This window comes from Oratosquilla oratoria, chromosome 3, assembly GCF_046742065.1.
Source record: "Oratosquilla oratoria isolate Oo_2021 chromosome 3, ASM4674206v1, whole genome shotgun sequence".
NCBI classification, from domain to species: domain Eukaryota; kingdom Metazoa; phylum Arthropoda; class Malacostraca; order Stomatopoda; family Squillidae; genus Oratosquilla; species Oratosquilla oratoria.
Window position 1 is genome coordinate 11,547,301 of NC_134779.1, and position 14,691 is coordinate 11,561,991.

The window sequence follows — 14,691 nt, forward strand, 5'->3', positions numbered from 1 at the left end:
ATGCTATGTAGATAGCAGATGCGTAGTAAAGGTAGGGGGGAAGGAAACAGAAGAGTTCGAGGTAATTAGTGGACTGAGGCAAGGGTGCATCCTATCTCCAACACTTTTCAACCTCGTGATGGAAAAGGCGGCCAGGGAAATATAGGGCTTTTAGCCTATGCAGATGACATTGTGATGGTAGCCGAGAATATGGATGAGATTAACGAAATGTTCACTCCATTCCAGAACACAGCGGGGCAAGTAGGCCTGGTGTGCAACAAGAGTAAGACCGCAATCATGAAAATGAGTAGAGAAGGCGGCAATAGAGGTAACATGCAGGTCGGAACCCTAAATGTGCAATATACAGACAAATTCAAATGTTTAGGAGCCTTTGTAACGGAAAGAAATGAGATGGACATTGAAACAAATGAAAGGATTGCAGCAGGAAACAGATGCTACCATGCTCTCTCTACCATCATAAGAAGCAGAAAGGTTAGCAAGAAAACAAAAATGAGAACATACAACACTGTAATTAGACCAACAGTGTTATATGGTTGTGAGACTTGGACATTGACCAAACAAATTAAAGAAAACTTGAAGTCTTTTAAAACACCATTATTAGAAGAATTCTGGGCCCAGTGTATGATGCGGAATCGGGAGAATGGAGACGAAGGCACAATAGGGAAATTAGAGAACAGACATGACAACAAATGCTGCATAATGTCGCAAGTGGGAGAAGGGCAAGGTGGGGCGGTCACTGTGCGAGGATGGAGCCAACAAGATGGCCAAAAATGGTGATGGAGGGAAGTATAAGGGGTAGACGCCCCCAGAGAAGACCTGGGTACCGGTGGAGCGATGGAGTGGCGAATGACGTGGCCCGCATTAACTCTGAACTACAAAATTGGAAGGAAACAGCGGAGGACAGATTGGTCTGGAGAGGCATAGTGAAAGCGGTGAAAGGACTGCAGTCCTGATAGCCATTAGAGTAAGTATACACACACACACACACACACACACACACACACACACACACACACACACACACACACACACACACACACACACACACACACACACACACACACACACACACACACACACACATATATATATATATATATATATATATATACACACACACACACACACATATATATATATATGTATATATATATATATATATATATATATATATATATATATATATATATATATATATATATATATATATATATATATATATATATACATACACACACACTCACACACACACACACACACACACACACACACACACACACACACACACACACACACACACACACACACACACACATATATATATATATATATATATATATATATATATATATATATATATATAGTATATATATATATATTAACCGCTTCCCTATGATGTGGATACCCTACAGTTGAATAGAAATTGTTTGGTTTGATCCATAACAAATTGTGTTCCTGTTGATACGAAAATGATGTTTCCGTTGTGACCCCGTTGTATCTTTAGTCTTCCCTTATTTCTTCCTCTTTTTCCCTCTTCCTCTTATTATTTCTGCCAGGTCGCCTACACACAGCTCATATATGCTGATACTTGCGCCGCCACATCGTCGCGATTTGTGTATCTACTTTTATTTCTTCATCATTGTGCAGTTTATATCAAAATTGATGCTATCTGTGACAGATTGTCGCCCTGTTTGATGTATTTGTGGCATTCTTGTGGAATTACGTGCACCCGTAATCTCATACCAGGAAAATGCTGCGCAGAGCAGGACATTCATGTTCCGTATTAGTTCAATGAATTGAAACAGAGCAACTCCTGTTTTATGAAATAAGAAACCATCGTTGTTATCATGAAAAATGAGGAAAAAACACGACGCGATGGCATAATGTTCCTGTTTTTAGCCCTTAAACTGAAGAGTTTTAACTTCTGTAATGTCGGCAGAATTTCTGTTAGGCCTATTTGTTACTACTAGAAGATTAGAGATATATCACATACACCATTGAACTAAGACTCACTGTTAATCAGCAATGAGTCTTAGTTTAATTGTGAATTAATGATGATAATAAAAAATAACAATAAAGAAAAAAAAATCAGTGTGCACCTAAGTTGGCGCCGGCAACGTTACTGCCTAGCCCGTCCATCGTCATCTGCAGTAGGATTGTATATATGGATCGGCAGCGTTATCATAAGTGATTCGGTCTTTCTGTAACGCCGGTGTTGTGTGCGTACCATCATAGAATTCATATATTTTTAATGTCATTGATCAATATCGTTACTTGCATGTGCTAAGACAGTCACAACTCTCAGTAAACAAGCGAGCTGTATGTGTTGAATTTTTCGATTATTTCCAACTAGACGTTTAACTCATTCATATATTATCTTGTACACGTGCGTTGGGAAGTTTCAAGATAATAGGAAAGATGTGGTTGCCGGTGTTATTTACAATATTGTTTATATGGTGGATTTATCTGGGTACAAGGAAGCCTAATAAGTTCCCGCCAGGTGAGTAACATAGCCAGTCCGGGCGAAGTCACGGTTGCCATTTCAACTTTCTTACCTGTCCATTGGAGTAAATAGTAAATACCATCAATTGATGTTCATGATAATATTGTTATAATTGCAAGGAATGCCAGTAAAGCGGGACTCATGCATGTCTTACTAAGTAAGATCTTAAATCCAAATTTAAATTAATTTTCTTGTAGGCAATACGTGGCACAAGTTGGGGGACCTTTACAGCTCACAATCACGAAGACCTCACAAACATCACAATTTCCACAAATAAGTGTATGTTTTCAAGAATGAAACAATTTGAGTTCCTTAATATTGTTTAGGTGACGCATCACAGAGACTGTAGTCCTCCCCTTATCTTTAGTTTTCTGTAAAAAATTATGAAAAACAAGAATTTATCAAAGCATCTTTTCAGTGTGCAACAGCCTTTGAGATAAAATATTCCTAGTGTCACCACCACCACATGAATGATGGTAAGTGAAAGATGAAAAGAGACGAAGGGGGTCACACAATTAATGATCGTATAATTTGAATAGGAGACATAAAGAAATGAACGAACGCCAAGTGTTGTTTGATGGAAGCGGATGAAACGAAATATTAAAAAACATAAACAAAATAAAATAAAATTATTAATATGAGCAAATGGAGAAATATTTTTTGTAAAAGTCATAACCACAATGTTAAAGAGCACATAATTGGCACACCTCCGAATCAGCGAGACTGAGAAAAGTGAAGCTCATTTGCTATATACTCATATATGACTATAACACCAGCTGATTGGTTGTTGCCATATTGTGTAATTTGATCTCTTATTTCTCAAACCTGCTGAGAGTACAGTAGGACTTTGCAAATATCCTTAATGAGAAGAGCAATACCTTGGTGAGCAAATGGGAGATTTGGTTTGGGGCAGACGAAATTTTGGTGAAATAACTCTGCAGCAACATGAAACCCGCGCAAACAAAATAAGACATTTCGCATCTCGAACCCATAATTATCATTCTACTCCTGTCTGTACTTGATGGTATTCTTTCTTTTAATATAGTTACCGGTAGTTTATTCTAATAATCTCTGTGCTCTCCCCCCACCCCCATCTTTCGTGGGATAAGCCTGTCAGACTTACTTAATGAAGTGAGACTGGAGACCGATATTGATAAAATGAAAGTAAAGGAGGGAGAGGGAAATACAGTCAATGCATTAAAAACTTTGTACATACAGGGTGCGGCAGGTATTTGAGAACGCATCTTCTAAGTGGTCTAGTAGTTTAGACACCATAGCTAACCATTCCTTTTCTTTTCCAGCTGAAAATGGCACAATCAAATATTACCCAAGAAATGAAAAGGCATGCAGTTATCGTCTCTATAGCAGCTGGGCATACTAATTCTGAAATTGCTGCCTTCCTTAATGTTGCCCGGTCCTTCGTTTATAAGGTCAGAAGGGAACTTGTGGATGCCAGAGGCAATGTGGCAAGTACATCGCAACGTAAACAACATTCCCGACGATCGTACAGCATCAGAACATCAGAATTCATAAATGCTATTCAATCGGCGATTGATGAAAGCCCTGGGAAGTCCATGAGGGCACTGGCCAAGAATTTTCAAGTTGATGAGGCGAGTTGTTCACGAAGATCTCTGGTATAGGTCGTATGTGATCCGAAGAGGACAGTTCATGTCACAGAAGACACGTGAGAACCGAGTCATCAGGGCCAGACGTCTTTTGAACAAGTTAAAACATCCAGAAGAACCAGGAATCCTTTGGTTCTTCTCTGATGAGAAGAACTTTGTTCAGGACCAGAAGGTGAATAGGAGGAACGATCGTTGGTTGTGTCAAACTGCAGGTGAAGTTCCAACGGTTATGCATACTAAATTTCCAGCATCAGTGATGGTTCTGGGTGTCGTGAGCAGTGAAGGCGATGTGATGCCTCCCTTTTTTTCCGCCAAGGACTTCGTGTCAATGCAGCTTCTTACACTGAAGTGTTGGAGACTGTTGTTGTCAATGCAGCTTCTTACACTGAAGTGTTGGAGACTGTTGTAAAGCTTTGGATGGATGGTGTAGCACGTGGCAGGCCGTACGTCTTCCAGCAAGACTCTGCTCCATCCCATACAGCTCACACAACCCAAGAATGGATGGCCACCAATTTTCATGACCACGTAACCCCCAACATGTGGCCCCCTAGCTCCCCTGATGTCAATCCTTTGGACAATTATGTTTGGGGCGTAGTTGAGAGGAAGTCTAATCGTAAACCTCACAACACTATAGCATCTCTCCAAGAAGCCATTGTCGCTGCAATGGCTAACATCCCCAAGAGTCAACTCATTGGTGATTGCCAACGATTTAGACGTCGCTTGGAAGATATCATTGACAAGGATGGAGGTTTCATTGAGTGAAACAGTGCATTTGCTTTATGTTAATGTATAGAATACAATAAATTATAATTTAAATATATACTAAAACGTTAATAAACCTCATTACAAACAATCTCCTTTGTTCTCAAATACCTGCCGCACCCTGTATACCAAAGGCTTTTTTCCCCTTACAAGGGAGGTAGCCAAAAAACAAAGGCTTAAAAACCATTCCCACCCTTTCCATCCCTAACACACTCCACTCCCCTCCACCCTGTGCCCTCCCTCTTATCTTGGCACCTCCTGGATGACGGGTCATCCCTGTATCTTGTCCACTGCCCTGGGTCAGAAGCAGTGTCGCAAGACACAGCACGTCCACAGCAAGGCCGCTTCATTAAATCGGTGATTCCCCTCTTCCCCAAAGCCCCTTTCAACCCATCCATCCATTTCATCCTAGGTCGCCCCCTCATGTTCACAGCATTGAGTTCTGAACTCCTGAGAGTGTAGTAGCTGTCGATCACAAGTCATTACATGACCCAAGACCACGGTGAATAACGAATACACACACACACACACACACACACACACACACACACACACACACACACACACACACACACACACACACACACACACACACACACACACACACACACACACACACACACACACACACACACACACCGACTCGGTGGCATAGTTGGTAGAGCGCTGAACTGGGAAGCAGAAATGCTCCCAGCACCCAGTTCGAATCCTGCCCAGGGCCGAAATTATTTCGGTATCGCTGTGCCTCGGGTCGTTACTCTGACTCTCGTGGGCGGGGAGTTGGGTGTGTGTGTGTGTGCAAGGTCATAGCATTACCCATAGATCGGACCTACGAGCTCTGAGCTCTCTTCCAGGAGGGAAATAGCTGTCGATCACGAGTCCAACACGTGATCCAAAGACCAAGTGAATACACACACGCACGCACACGCACACACACACACACGCGCGCGCGCGCGCGCACACACACACACACACGCACACACTGGCGCGGTCGATCACGATAAAAAAAAAAGGTTGCTATGGCAACGATCGAACGGGATCCTGGCATTTGTATGACTATTGCACGAACGACAAACCGTTCTTCGATCGAGTCTACGGCAATAACACTCAAAAAGAACAACACAAAAGTTTTGTTTTGGGGAAAAGTTGTTCTTTTTTCAAGGGTGATAAGGATGACGTAGTGGTGTGAGCAGAGGCTTACAGAGCACGACAAACAGAATGTGGCAACGACTCTGGGAGGAGAGGAGGATGAGAAAGGGTGTGGGAAACGGTTGGAACATACGAGTAAAGTAAGACGAACGAAAAGACAAGCGCGCGAGGATAGGCCGGGCTCAGGATCGGATTAGGAAAGTTTAAACCATTTCACCTTTCACAACTTGAGAGTTTAGGGAAGGAAATACCAAGTAAGAAAGGAAGAAGGGGTGTGGAGGGAAAGTGTGATACTCACCTGCAAGGACAAAGAGGGGTGTAATAACGCACATCCTCTCAAAGTTAGGGGAGGGTGGCTGTCCGCAAGGGTTTGAAGACGGTGGAACGGATGACTGAATGGTGTTATAGATAGATAAATAGATAGACAGACTTTATTTGGCAATGAATCAATGTACATGAAGTGCAAATAATTACAAGAACACATAGTTCGGAATAATAAATGCAAATTGCCGAGGATAACACACAAAGCATCTACGCTTATTTCCATTGTGGTCCTCATAACATTATCTCAAGATGGACGCTTCCCATTTGGACGGTCAAAAACATGTGCTGAAAATATATTATGATTAAAAAGTGTTAGGTTATGTTAGTTTGGTTAGCGTCTATATGGGAAACGTCCAAATGGAACCAAATAGATTAAACCACAATTCCATTCACCCCACTCCATCCACTGAGGTAGATGAAATTCGGCAGCATTCAACACAAGACCCACTCTATGGTATATAGCGTTAGGACCATCACTCAAGGATGCGCAGAGAGAAATGTAGCGGCACACTAGGCATTTCTCGCTAGCATGGTACACGATTTTGGATCTTGCTGTGTTACCAAACACAGCAAGATGTATCCGTCTGATGTATCTGTGTATCTGTCACACAGGGAATGTTTTGCTGATGACTTTTTGGCTAGCAGCTAATGAAAACAATAACAACGCTTCCCGGCTGTCAAAAAAGAAAAAAAAAAGAACACCGATTTCATATTGTTTTCAGTGTTTTCATAAGTGTATAGTGACATTTAAAGATACAGAATGAAAAAAATCATGTATAAACAATAATATATATATGCTCAATTCTATCTATATTTCATATATAATCCCCAGGAAAGGTGGCTCTACTCAAATGGGTAGCAAAACTTGCCGTTGGTTCTTCCCAGCAAGTTATCCACTTTTCCCAGCAGCAAGAATCAGTAACATGCTACTCACTTTGGATATACAAATCAAAGTGAGTAGCATTAACAAGTAGCATGCTGGCGAGAAATGACTAATTTGCCGCCATGGCGCTTTATTTTGTGCAGTAAGACATTCCTGAAGTCTGATTTTCTGGAAGACAGACCTTGGTTAGATTACCATCCCTGTGCGTATATTCCAAACACTGAGAACCCATTAAATATTTTGCGTTAGTTAACATCACGCGATTTTATTCAGCCTAAGAGATTGCTGGGTCCTACGGGCTGAGGCACACCAAAAGAGATTTCCCCCAAAATTATTTCATAATTACTATAATGGGGTTCAAGAAACTGACATAGACATAGACTGTCATAATCTGTTCTACAGCGGAATGATACAAACAAAACGCAGCCTTAAGCATTGACCCTACGCCCTAAGAGAGAGTTAAAGTAAAGGGCAGCTTGAAGTATTTCAGAATATCATATTTTGATCACACGGTCATGGAATGATCTCTTCAGGCAGTAAGAGAAAGGATTTCCCCGTCTCAGCTTTTGTAGAGTCGGCTGAAAAAATTCTGAATCATCTTTAAATTTTCGTTCTGCAAACTAATTTCTGTCGCCGGAAGTTTAGTTTCTAACATACTGTTAGTGTTGTGTGTATGTGTGTCTCTGAGTATGCATGTATGTTTGTGTGCATGTGTCTGTGTGTGTGTGTGTGTGCGTGTGTGCGCGCGCGCAATGGGTACTCTAAATGGTAAATATTTGCACTCAAAAATAGGTTGAAAAAAATCTTGGTTTGTAAAACTCTCAGCCCCATGCCAATGGTCTACTTTTGAAAGGGTGTTTTGAAAAAAAAAAAATGAAATAAAATGCCCTAAAGATTTTAATTATTTCTCAAACTCCGGATATGAATATTTTAGTTACTTCTAAAAACATTCAAGTCCATTGCAATGGTTCTCCATTTTATGATAATTTCAATTTGTGGTATGTTAAGGCTCTTGCATGTAAATTGTGTAACACTGCAATAGTGGGATACCTTTATTTCGAAACAAATGCACAAATATTTAGCAAAATTAATTATTGATATATCTAAATATCGACTCTCTTTTCTGTAATTAATGTTCTAATGATATTTTTGGACTTTCATTTAACGCAAACATAAAGCGAAAGAGGTGAAAGCTCTCTTCTTATAGAAAACGAAACAATTCGTGTTGTCCCCCCGTCTGTTCTCTCCTCCTCCTGTTTTGTCTTCCCTTACATGATCTCCTTTCCCCTAAACCTCCCTCTGCCCCTTACCTTCAGTTTCAAAAAGTCAAAGGGAAAAAAGTGGACATCCGGAGGCAAGAGCCCGGTGGGGAGACCGCGGGTGCGGTGGAGAGCCGACATGGACAGCGCCTTTCAGTCGAGAGGTCTATCATTGCAGCAGGTGGAGGAGAGTCAGATGTACCTGAACAGGGCGAGGAGCGGAGGGATGTGGCCAAGAGTCACAGTGGCCGACAGGCATTTGTCTAACACGAGGAGGGTGAGAAAAAAGGAAAAATAGAGCTTGTCTGGATCATGTCGTGCAATGGCAGTTCTATCCAGAGGATGCTACCATCCCTCCCTCCGCAGGAGCAAGTGATCGCGTAGGTTCCGGAGGGCCCTCAGTTACTTGTATCCCTCGATGGACGAAATTGCTTTTCAATTTGAGGTTAACACCGAGTACAAGAATAGAAATACATGTAGTAATCAGCAGCAATTAGGGCATTGTTGTTGTTGAATATTTGGCATGTTCTTTCTCTTCTTCAAGGGCACTAGCTCCATATAAATACTCGTACTGACTAATTTGGTGTGAATATATCCATTTCATACCAACAGGTCCACCACGCCTACCCGTGCTGGGGTTCCTGCCTTTCTTCTCGCGTCACCTGCCCCATAAGCAGATGGCAACACTGTCGGCCAAGTACGGACCTGTGGTGGGGATCTTCTTTGGCTCCCAACCTGCCGTCATCATCAACGGATACACCGCCGTCAGGGAAGCTCTGCACAATGAAGATCTGAACGGAAGACCTGACAGTGTCCTGTTGAGCGAAAGGACTTGGGGAAAGAGGCTGGGTAAGGTTGTGTGTTCATTTTAGGTCAAAATGTTTGTTCTTCGCAGGCGTAGACTCAGAATTGACTTGATACAGGTCTTTAAAATTCTGAAGGGAATTGACAATATCAAACGTGACAAAATTTTCACATTGAATGAGAATCAGACAAAAAACAATGGTCTCAAACTGTCCGGAAATATATTCAATTTGGAAGTAGGTAGAAACAACTTCACCAACCGTGTAGTTAATGAATGGAATAAACTTCCTGCACAGGTAGTGCAATGTAGTTCAGTTCGAAGCTTTAAGAATCATTTAGATAAACACCTAAGCAAGATGCTGTAATGATTATAATTTATCTTATATTATTTGTTTTTGTTTTGTTATAATTTGTCTGTTTGATTTTCATTTATTATTAGTTATATGTCAATTAATTATTATTTACTATTTACCTGGTGCTGTCCTGTACCATTTCTCTGAGTATTCTCTGTCTGTGATGGGGGAATTCCCTGTGGTGGGGGAAAAGAATACTGCCACCAAGTATCCCACTTGGATCGTAAGAGGCGAGAAGAAAGGGACGGGGAGAGGGACTAGGCATCCTTCTCCCTGTAGCCCCACGGGGCATATTCCTAAAAAGAAAAGTGAAGGCATAAGGGGTGCTGGAGGGCCTCGGGTAAGCACCCTAAGGTTTGGGTTTTTTAATGTGCGTGGATGTGGTACAGATGAGAGTAAAAGGGAAGAGATAGGTAGTATGTTTGTGAGAAGAAAGATGGATGTGTTGGCTTTGAGTGAAACTAAGTTGAAAGGGAAGGGTGAGTGTAAGTTTGGGAGTGTAAGTGGGAGGTTATCAGGAGTGAAGAGAGGGCGAGGGAGGGAAGGGGTGGCTATTCTAGTAAGTGAGAAGATAGGTAAACAGGTAGTGGAGTGGAAGGAGGTTTCCTCAAGGATAATGTGGATGAAGGTGAAACTGGGAAAGGAGATGTGGGTCTTTGTAAGTGCATATGGGCCTGGCAGTGAGAAGAGCGTGGAAGAAAGGGAGGCCTTTTGGATAGATTTAAATGAGTGCATAGAGGGTTTAGGAAGAAATGTCAATATAATAGTACTGGGAGACCTTAATGCTAGGGTGGGAAATGGTCCAATCGATGGAGTGGTTGGGAAGTGTGGAGTTCCAGGAAAGAATCGTAGTGGAGAGTTGATGGTGGAAATGTGTCTAGAAAGAGAGTTGATGATAGCAAATACAGTGTTTCGGAAGAAAGTCAAGCATAAGTACACATGGGAGAGGGTGGTGGAGGGAAGGGTGGTAGATAGAGCGCTAATGGATTATGTAGTGGTAAATAGGATTATGATAGGAAGAGTTAAGGATGTACATGTGCTAAGAGGAGAGGGTGGGGGAATATCAGATAATTTTTTGATGGAAGGTAAGCTGAGAGTGGAGGATAGATAGAGAAAGAGGAAAGGGACAAAAGGTAGGGAGGTTCTTAGAGTGAACTCCTTGAATGAAAAGGAAAAGGAGAAGGAGTACGAAAAGAAGCTGAAGGAGGAGTGGGAGGGAGTAAAGGATAGAGCAGAGATGGGTGTGGAGGAGGAATGGGGATGGTTCAAGGAGAGAGTCTTAAAGTGTGCAAGGATGGTGTGTGGAACAAGAAGGACAGGGGGAAATAGAAGAAAGGGTAGTGAATGGTGGGATGAGAAAACAAAGAAGGTTGTAGAAGAGAAGAAGCGAGCATTCACAGATTGGTTACAAAAGAGGACGGGGGAGTCATATGAGACGTACAAAGAAAAGAAAAGAGAAGTAAAGCAAAAGGTAAAGGAGGCAAAGAGGAGAGCAGATGTGAAATGGGGTAGGAGTATGACAGAAAATTTTGAAAGTAATAAAAAGATGTTTTGGAAAGAAATTAAGAGAGGAAGAGGAGGCGAATCAAGTAGGGAAGAAAAGGTAAAAGGTACAGATGGAGAGATGATAATGGAAGAGATGGCAGTAAGGGGAAGATGGGCAGAATATTTTAGGGAGTTGCTAAATGTGAAGGAGGATAGGGAAGGAAAGATAGTTGCAGTGGGAAATGCGAAGAAAATGAGAGTGATGAGTGAGGAGAATGGAGGAGAAATAAGGAAGGATGAGGTGAAGGCAGTTGTAAAGATGATGAAAGCAGGTAAGGCACCTGGTCTGGATGGATGCCATGCAGAATGTCTGAAAAAGGGAGGTTCAGTGATGGTGGACTGGTTGGTGAGGTTATTTAATGTTTGCTGGAGAGAGGGTAGAGTACCGGAGGACTGGAGAAGTGCCTGTATAGTTCCTCTTTACAAGGGAAAAGGGGACAAGTGTGAATGTAGTAGTTTCAGAGGGATTAGCCTGTTAAGTGTAGTAGGGAAGGCTTATGGGAGGATCTTAATTGAGAGGATTAAGAGAGGAACAGAAGGAGTAATTGGTGAGGAACAGTGTGGATTTAGGACAGGTAGAGGTTGTGTAGATCAGATCTTTGTGGTAAGACAGATATGTGAGAAAGCTATAGGAAAGGGGAAGGATGTTTTTTGGGCTTTTATGGATCTGGAAAAGGCTTATGATAGGGTAGACAGAAAGGCACTGTGGGAGGTTATGCAGATTTATGGGATAGGAGGAAAGCTTTTGGGAGCTGTCAAGAGTTTTTATGAGAGTAGTAGAGCATGTGTCAGGATTAGAAATGGAGAGAGTGAGTGGTTTGAAGTAAAGGTGGGACTTCGTCAAGGATGCGTTATGTCGCCCTGGCTGTTCAACTTATACATGGATGGGGTGGTACGAGAGGTGAATGCTAGGGTAGTGGGTCAGGGATTGGAGATGGTTAAAGAAAATAGAGAAAAGTGGGAGGTGAGCCAGCTGTTGTTTGCGGACGACACTGCGCTTGTGGCAGGGTCAGAGGAGGGATTGAGGAAGCTGGTGGCAGAGTTTGGGAGAGTATGTGATAGAAGAAAGCTAAAGATAAATGTGGGTAAAAGTAAGGTGATGAGATGTACAAGGGGTGAAAGTGGCAGTAGACTGGAAGTGAACATTAAGGGAGAGCGACTGGAGGAAGTGGATAGTTTTAGATACTTGGGTGCAAGTGTAGCAGGAAAAGGTGGAGTGAAGGTGGAGGTAGAATGTAGATTGAGAGAAGCGAGTAAATGCCTTGGTGGTTTAAAGAGTGTAATGAGGAATAGACATTTGGGAATGGATGCTAAGAGGAGACTGTATGAAGGAGTGATTGTGCCAACAGCACTGTATGGGGCAGAAACGTGGAACATAAGAGAAGAAGAGAGAAGGAGTTTGAATGTGTTTGAGATGAGGTGACTGAGAAGTATGGTGGGGGTTACTAGGCTAGATAGAGTGAGAAATGAGGAGGTGAGGAGGAGAACAGGGGTGAAAAAGGATTTGGGAGATAGGGTTGATGAAAGAATATTAGGATGGTTTGGACACATGGAAAGAATGAGTGAAGAAAGACTAGTAAAAGAGGTATGGAAGGCAGATGTGGAGGGAGTGAACATGAGGGGACGTCCTAGGATGAGGTGGATGGATGGGGTGAAGGGGACTTTGGGGAAGAGGGGAATGTCTGTTGAGGAAGGAAGGGAGAGGACGGAAGACAGAGGTGAGTGGAGAATGGTTGTATATGGATGATGTTGTGACTGCATGAGGAGGAATGGGCGGGGGTGGGGGGTGGGGGGGTAGTATGTGTGAGTAAATTTTGACGCAGCCCGAAGGGATTTCTCCCCGTCCTCGCCTTATATGCAAAGGGGAACGGAGAGGGGGGGCTCGCCGATTAAATGAAGCGGCCTTGCTGTGGATGTACTGTGTCTTGCGACACTGCTTCTGACCCAGGGCGGTGGGCAGGGTGCAGGGATGACCCGTCATCCAGGAGGTGCTCAGATGAGAGGAAGGGTGGGAGGGGTGTGGAGTGTATTTAGGGATGAAATGGGTGGGAGTGTTTTTATGCCTTTCCCTTTTTGGCTACCTCCCTTGGAAGGGGGAAAAAGCCTTGGTATATGTATGTATTTACCTGTTTGTTTATTATTTAACTATACCTGTGCATTTATTTATGTATTTTATTTATTATTTACATTATAGTTTTTATTTATTTATCTATTATTAATATGATTTTTTTCGCATCCGCCTTTATAATTGATCACTAGTAGGTATTGTGTTACTGTTACTATCGAGTTGTTTCCAGGCCGTGCTCTGTCGAATGATCGACGCTCGTCACCGCCTCCATTAGTCTATCAGTGACTCAACAGATGTAGTTCTGTGATAACGTCAAATCATCCAGATCATGACACACGTCGAATAAATGTATCTTTAATCTTTTTCTGAAGATCTCAACATTTTCGGCAGTCTTGACATGGACTGGCAGGTTATTATAAAGCCGTGGTATACATTTTCCAAAGGCTCTTAGACCAAGTTACAAATTGTACCTTGGTTCATCAAGTCTGTGCACTGTGACGCTGTGTCTTGGGGTCAGGTCCGAGTGAATATGGAAGTCCTTTGATAACTCACGTATATATCTTGGTTTCTTATATTTTAGCACTTGATATGTTATGACACAGGCTTTGTATACTATTCTTGCTTTGATTGGCAACCGATGTAGGTCTATGAGAAGATGGCTGATAAGACCGACCCTCGTTTTGAACAGTCTGTTGCAGTGTGGGCAGGATACTGTCTTGGAAGAACCAAGCCGAGAGGAGATACTGGCTCTACTGTTTTCCGCTGGTGTTTCTGCTGTTCCTCGTCTCATACCTAATTTCGTAGGCTGAGACCCCATTCAAAATGTAACTACCATTGGTGTACTAGCACAAAGCTGAATTGTATCTCTCACAAACATACAGTGGAGAGCAAAATGGATCAACAGGAAAATAAGACTATGTATCTGATAGACAATTTAGATTCATGTCAGAGAGATTGTGGGTCTTCAGTTTTCTGAATATATACACAAAGAAATATTAGTATTTTGTTCAAGATAGCCAGTGTCTCTAGCCTTGGAACACTTACGCTCCAAAGAAGTTGAGACTGATTTAAGGAAGGTAGCAGAACGGATAGATAGAAGTTAAAAGTGACAAACATTTTTATTTATCTATCTCCCATTTTTTTTTTCTCGGTTTATTTTCTATTGAGTGGAAATTAGTCTCCAGTCATAAAAGAGTGCTGAGTGACTTGCTCCTTACTAACGTCACTAAAGCCCTTAAAATCTTGACTGCTTAAAGCTTAACCCATTCAACTCCGATGACAAGATGTCTTGTCATTTGGTCAAATAAAACAAAAAATCATAAAACCCCAAAATGTTTTTATCAAAAACCACAAAAATATGACGGAACTCCTCGCTTCGCTCGCAGCGAAGCGAGGACTGACGTCATATTTTTCTGG

The 14,691-nt window shown here is 42.1% G+C and overlaps 1 protein-coding gene across 3 annotated transcripts in view; it reads left to right on the plus strand.

The window, feature by feature from the left end:
* The first annotated feature begins 2,098 nt into the window (after positions 1-2,098).
* Positions 2,099-14,691, plus strand: part of LOC143020294 (methyl farnesoate epoxidase-like) — a 79,962-nt gene continuing 67,369 nt past the window's right edge. For 2 of the 3 annotated variants that reach the window (XM_076176564.1, XM_076176555.1), the window contains exons 1-2: positions 2,105-2,500; positions 9,118-9,354. In XM_076176564.1, the coding sequence (XP_076032679.1) occupies positions 2,419-2,500; positions 9,118-9,354 (319 nt within the window). In that variant the 5' untranslated portion in view covers positions 2,105-2,418. Of the gene's footprint in view, positions 2,501-9,117; positions 9,355-14,691 lie in introns of all 3 variants that reach the window. The other variant, XM_076176573.1, reaches the window with a different exon arrangement.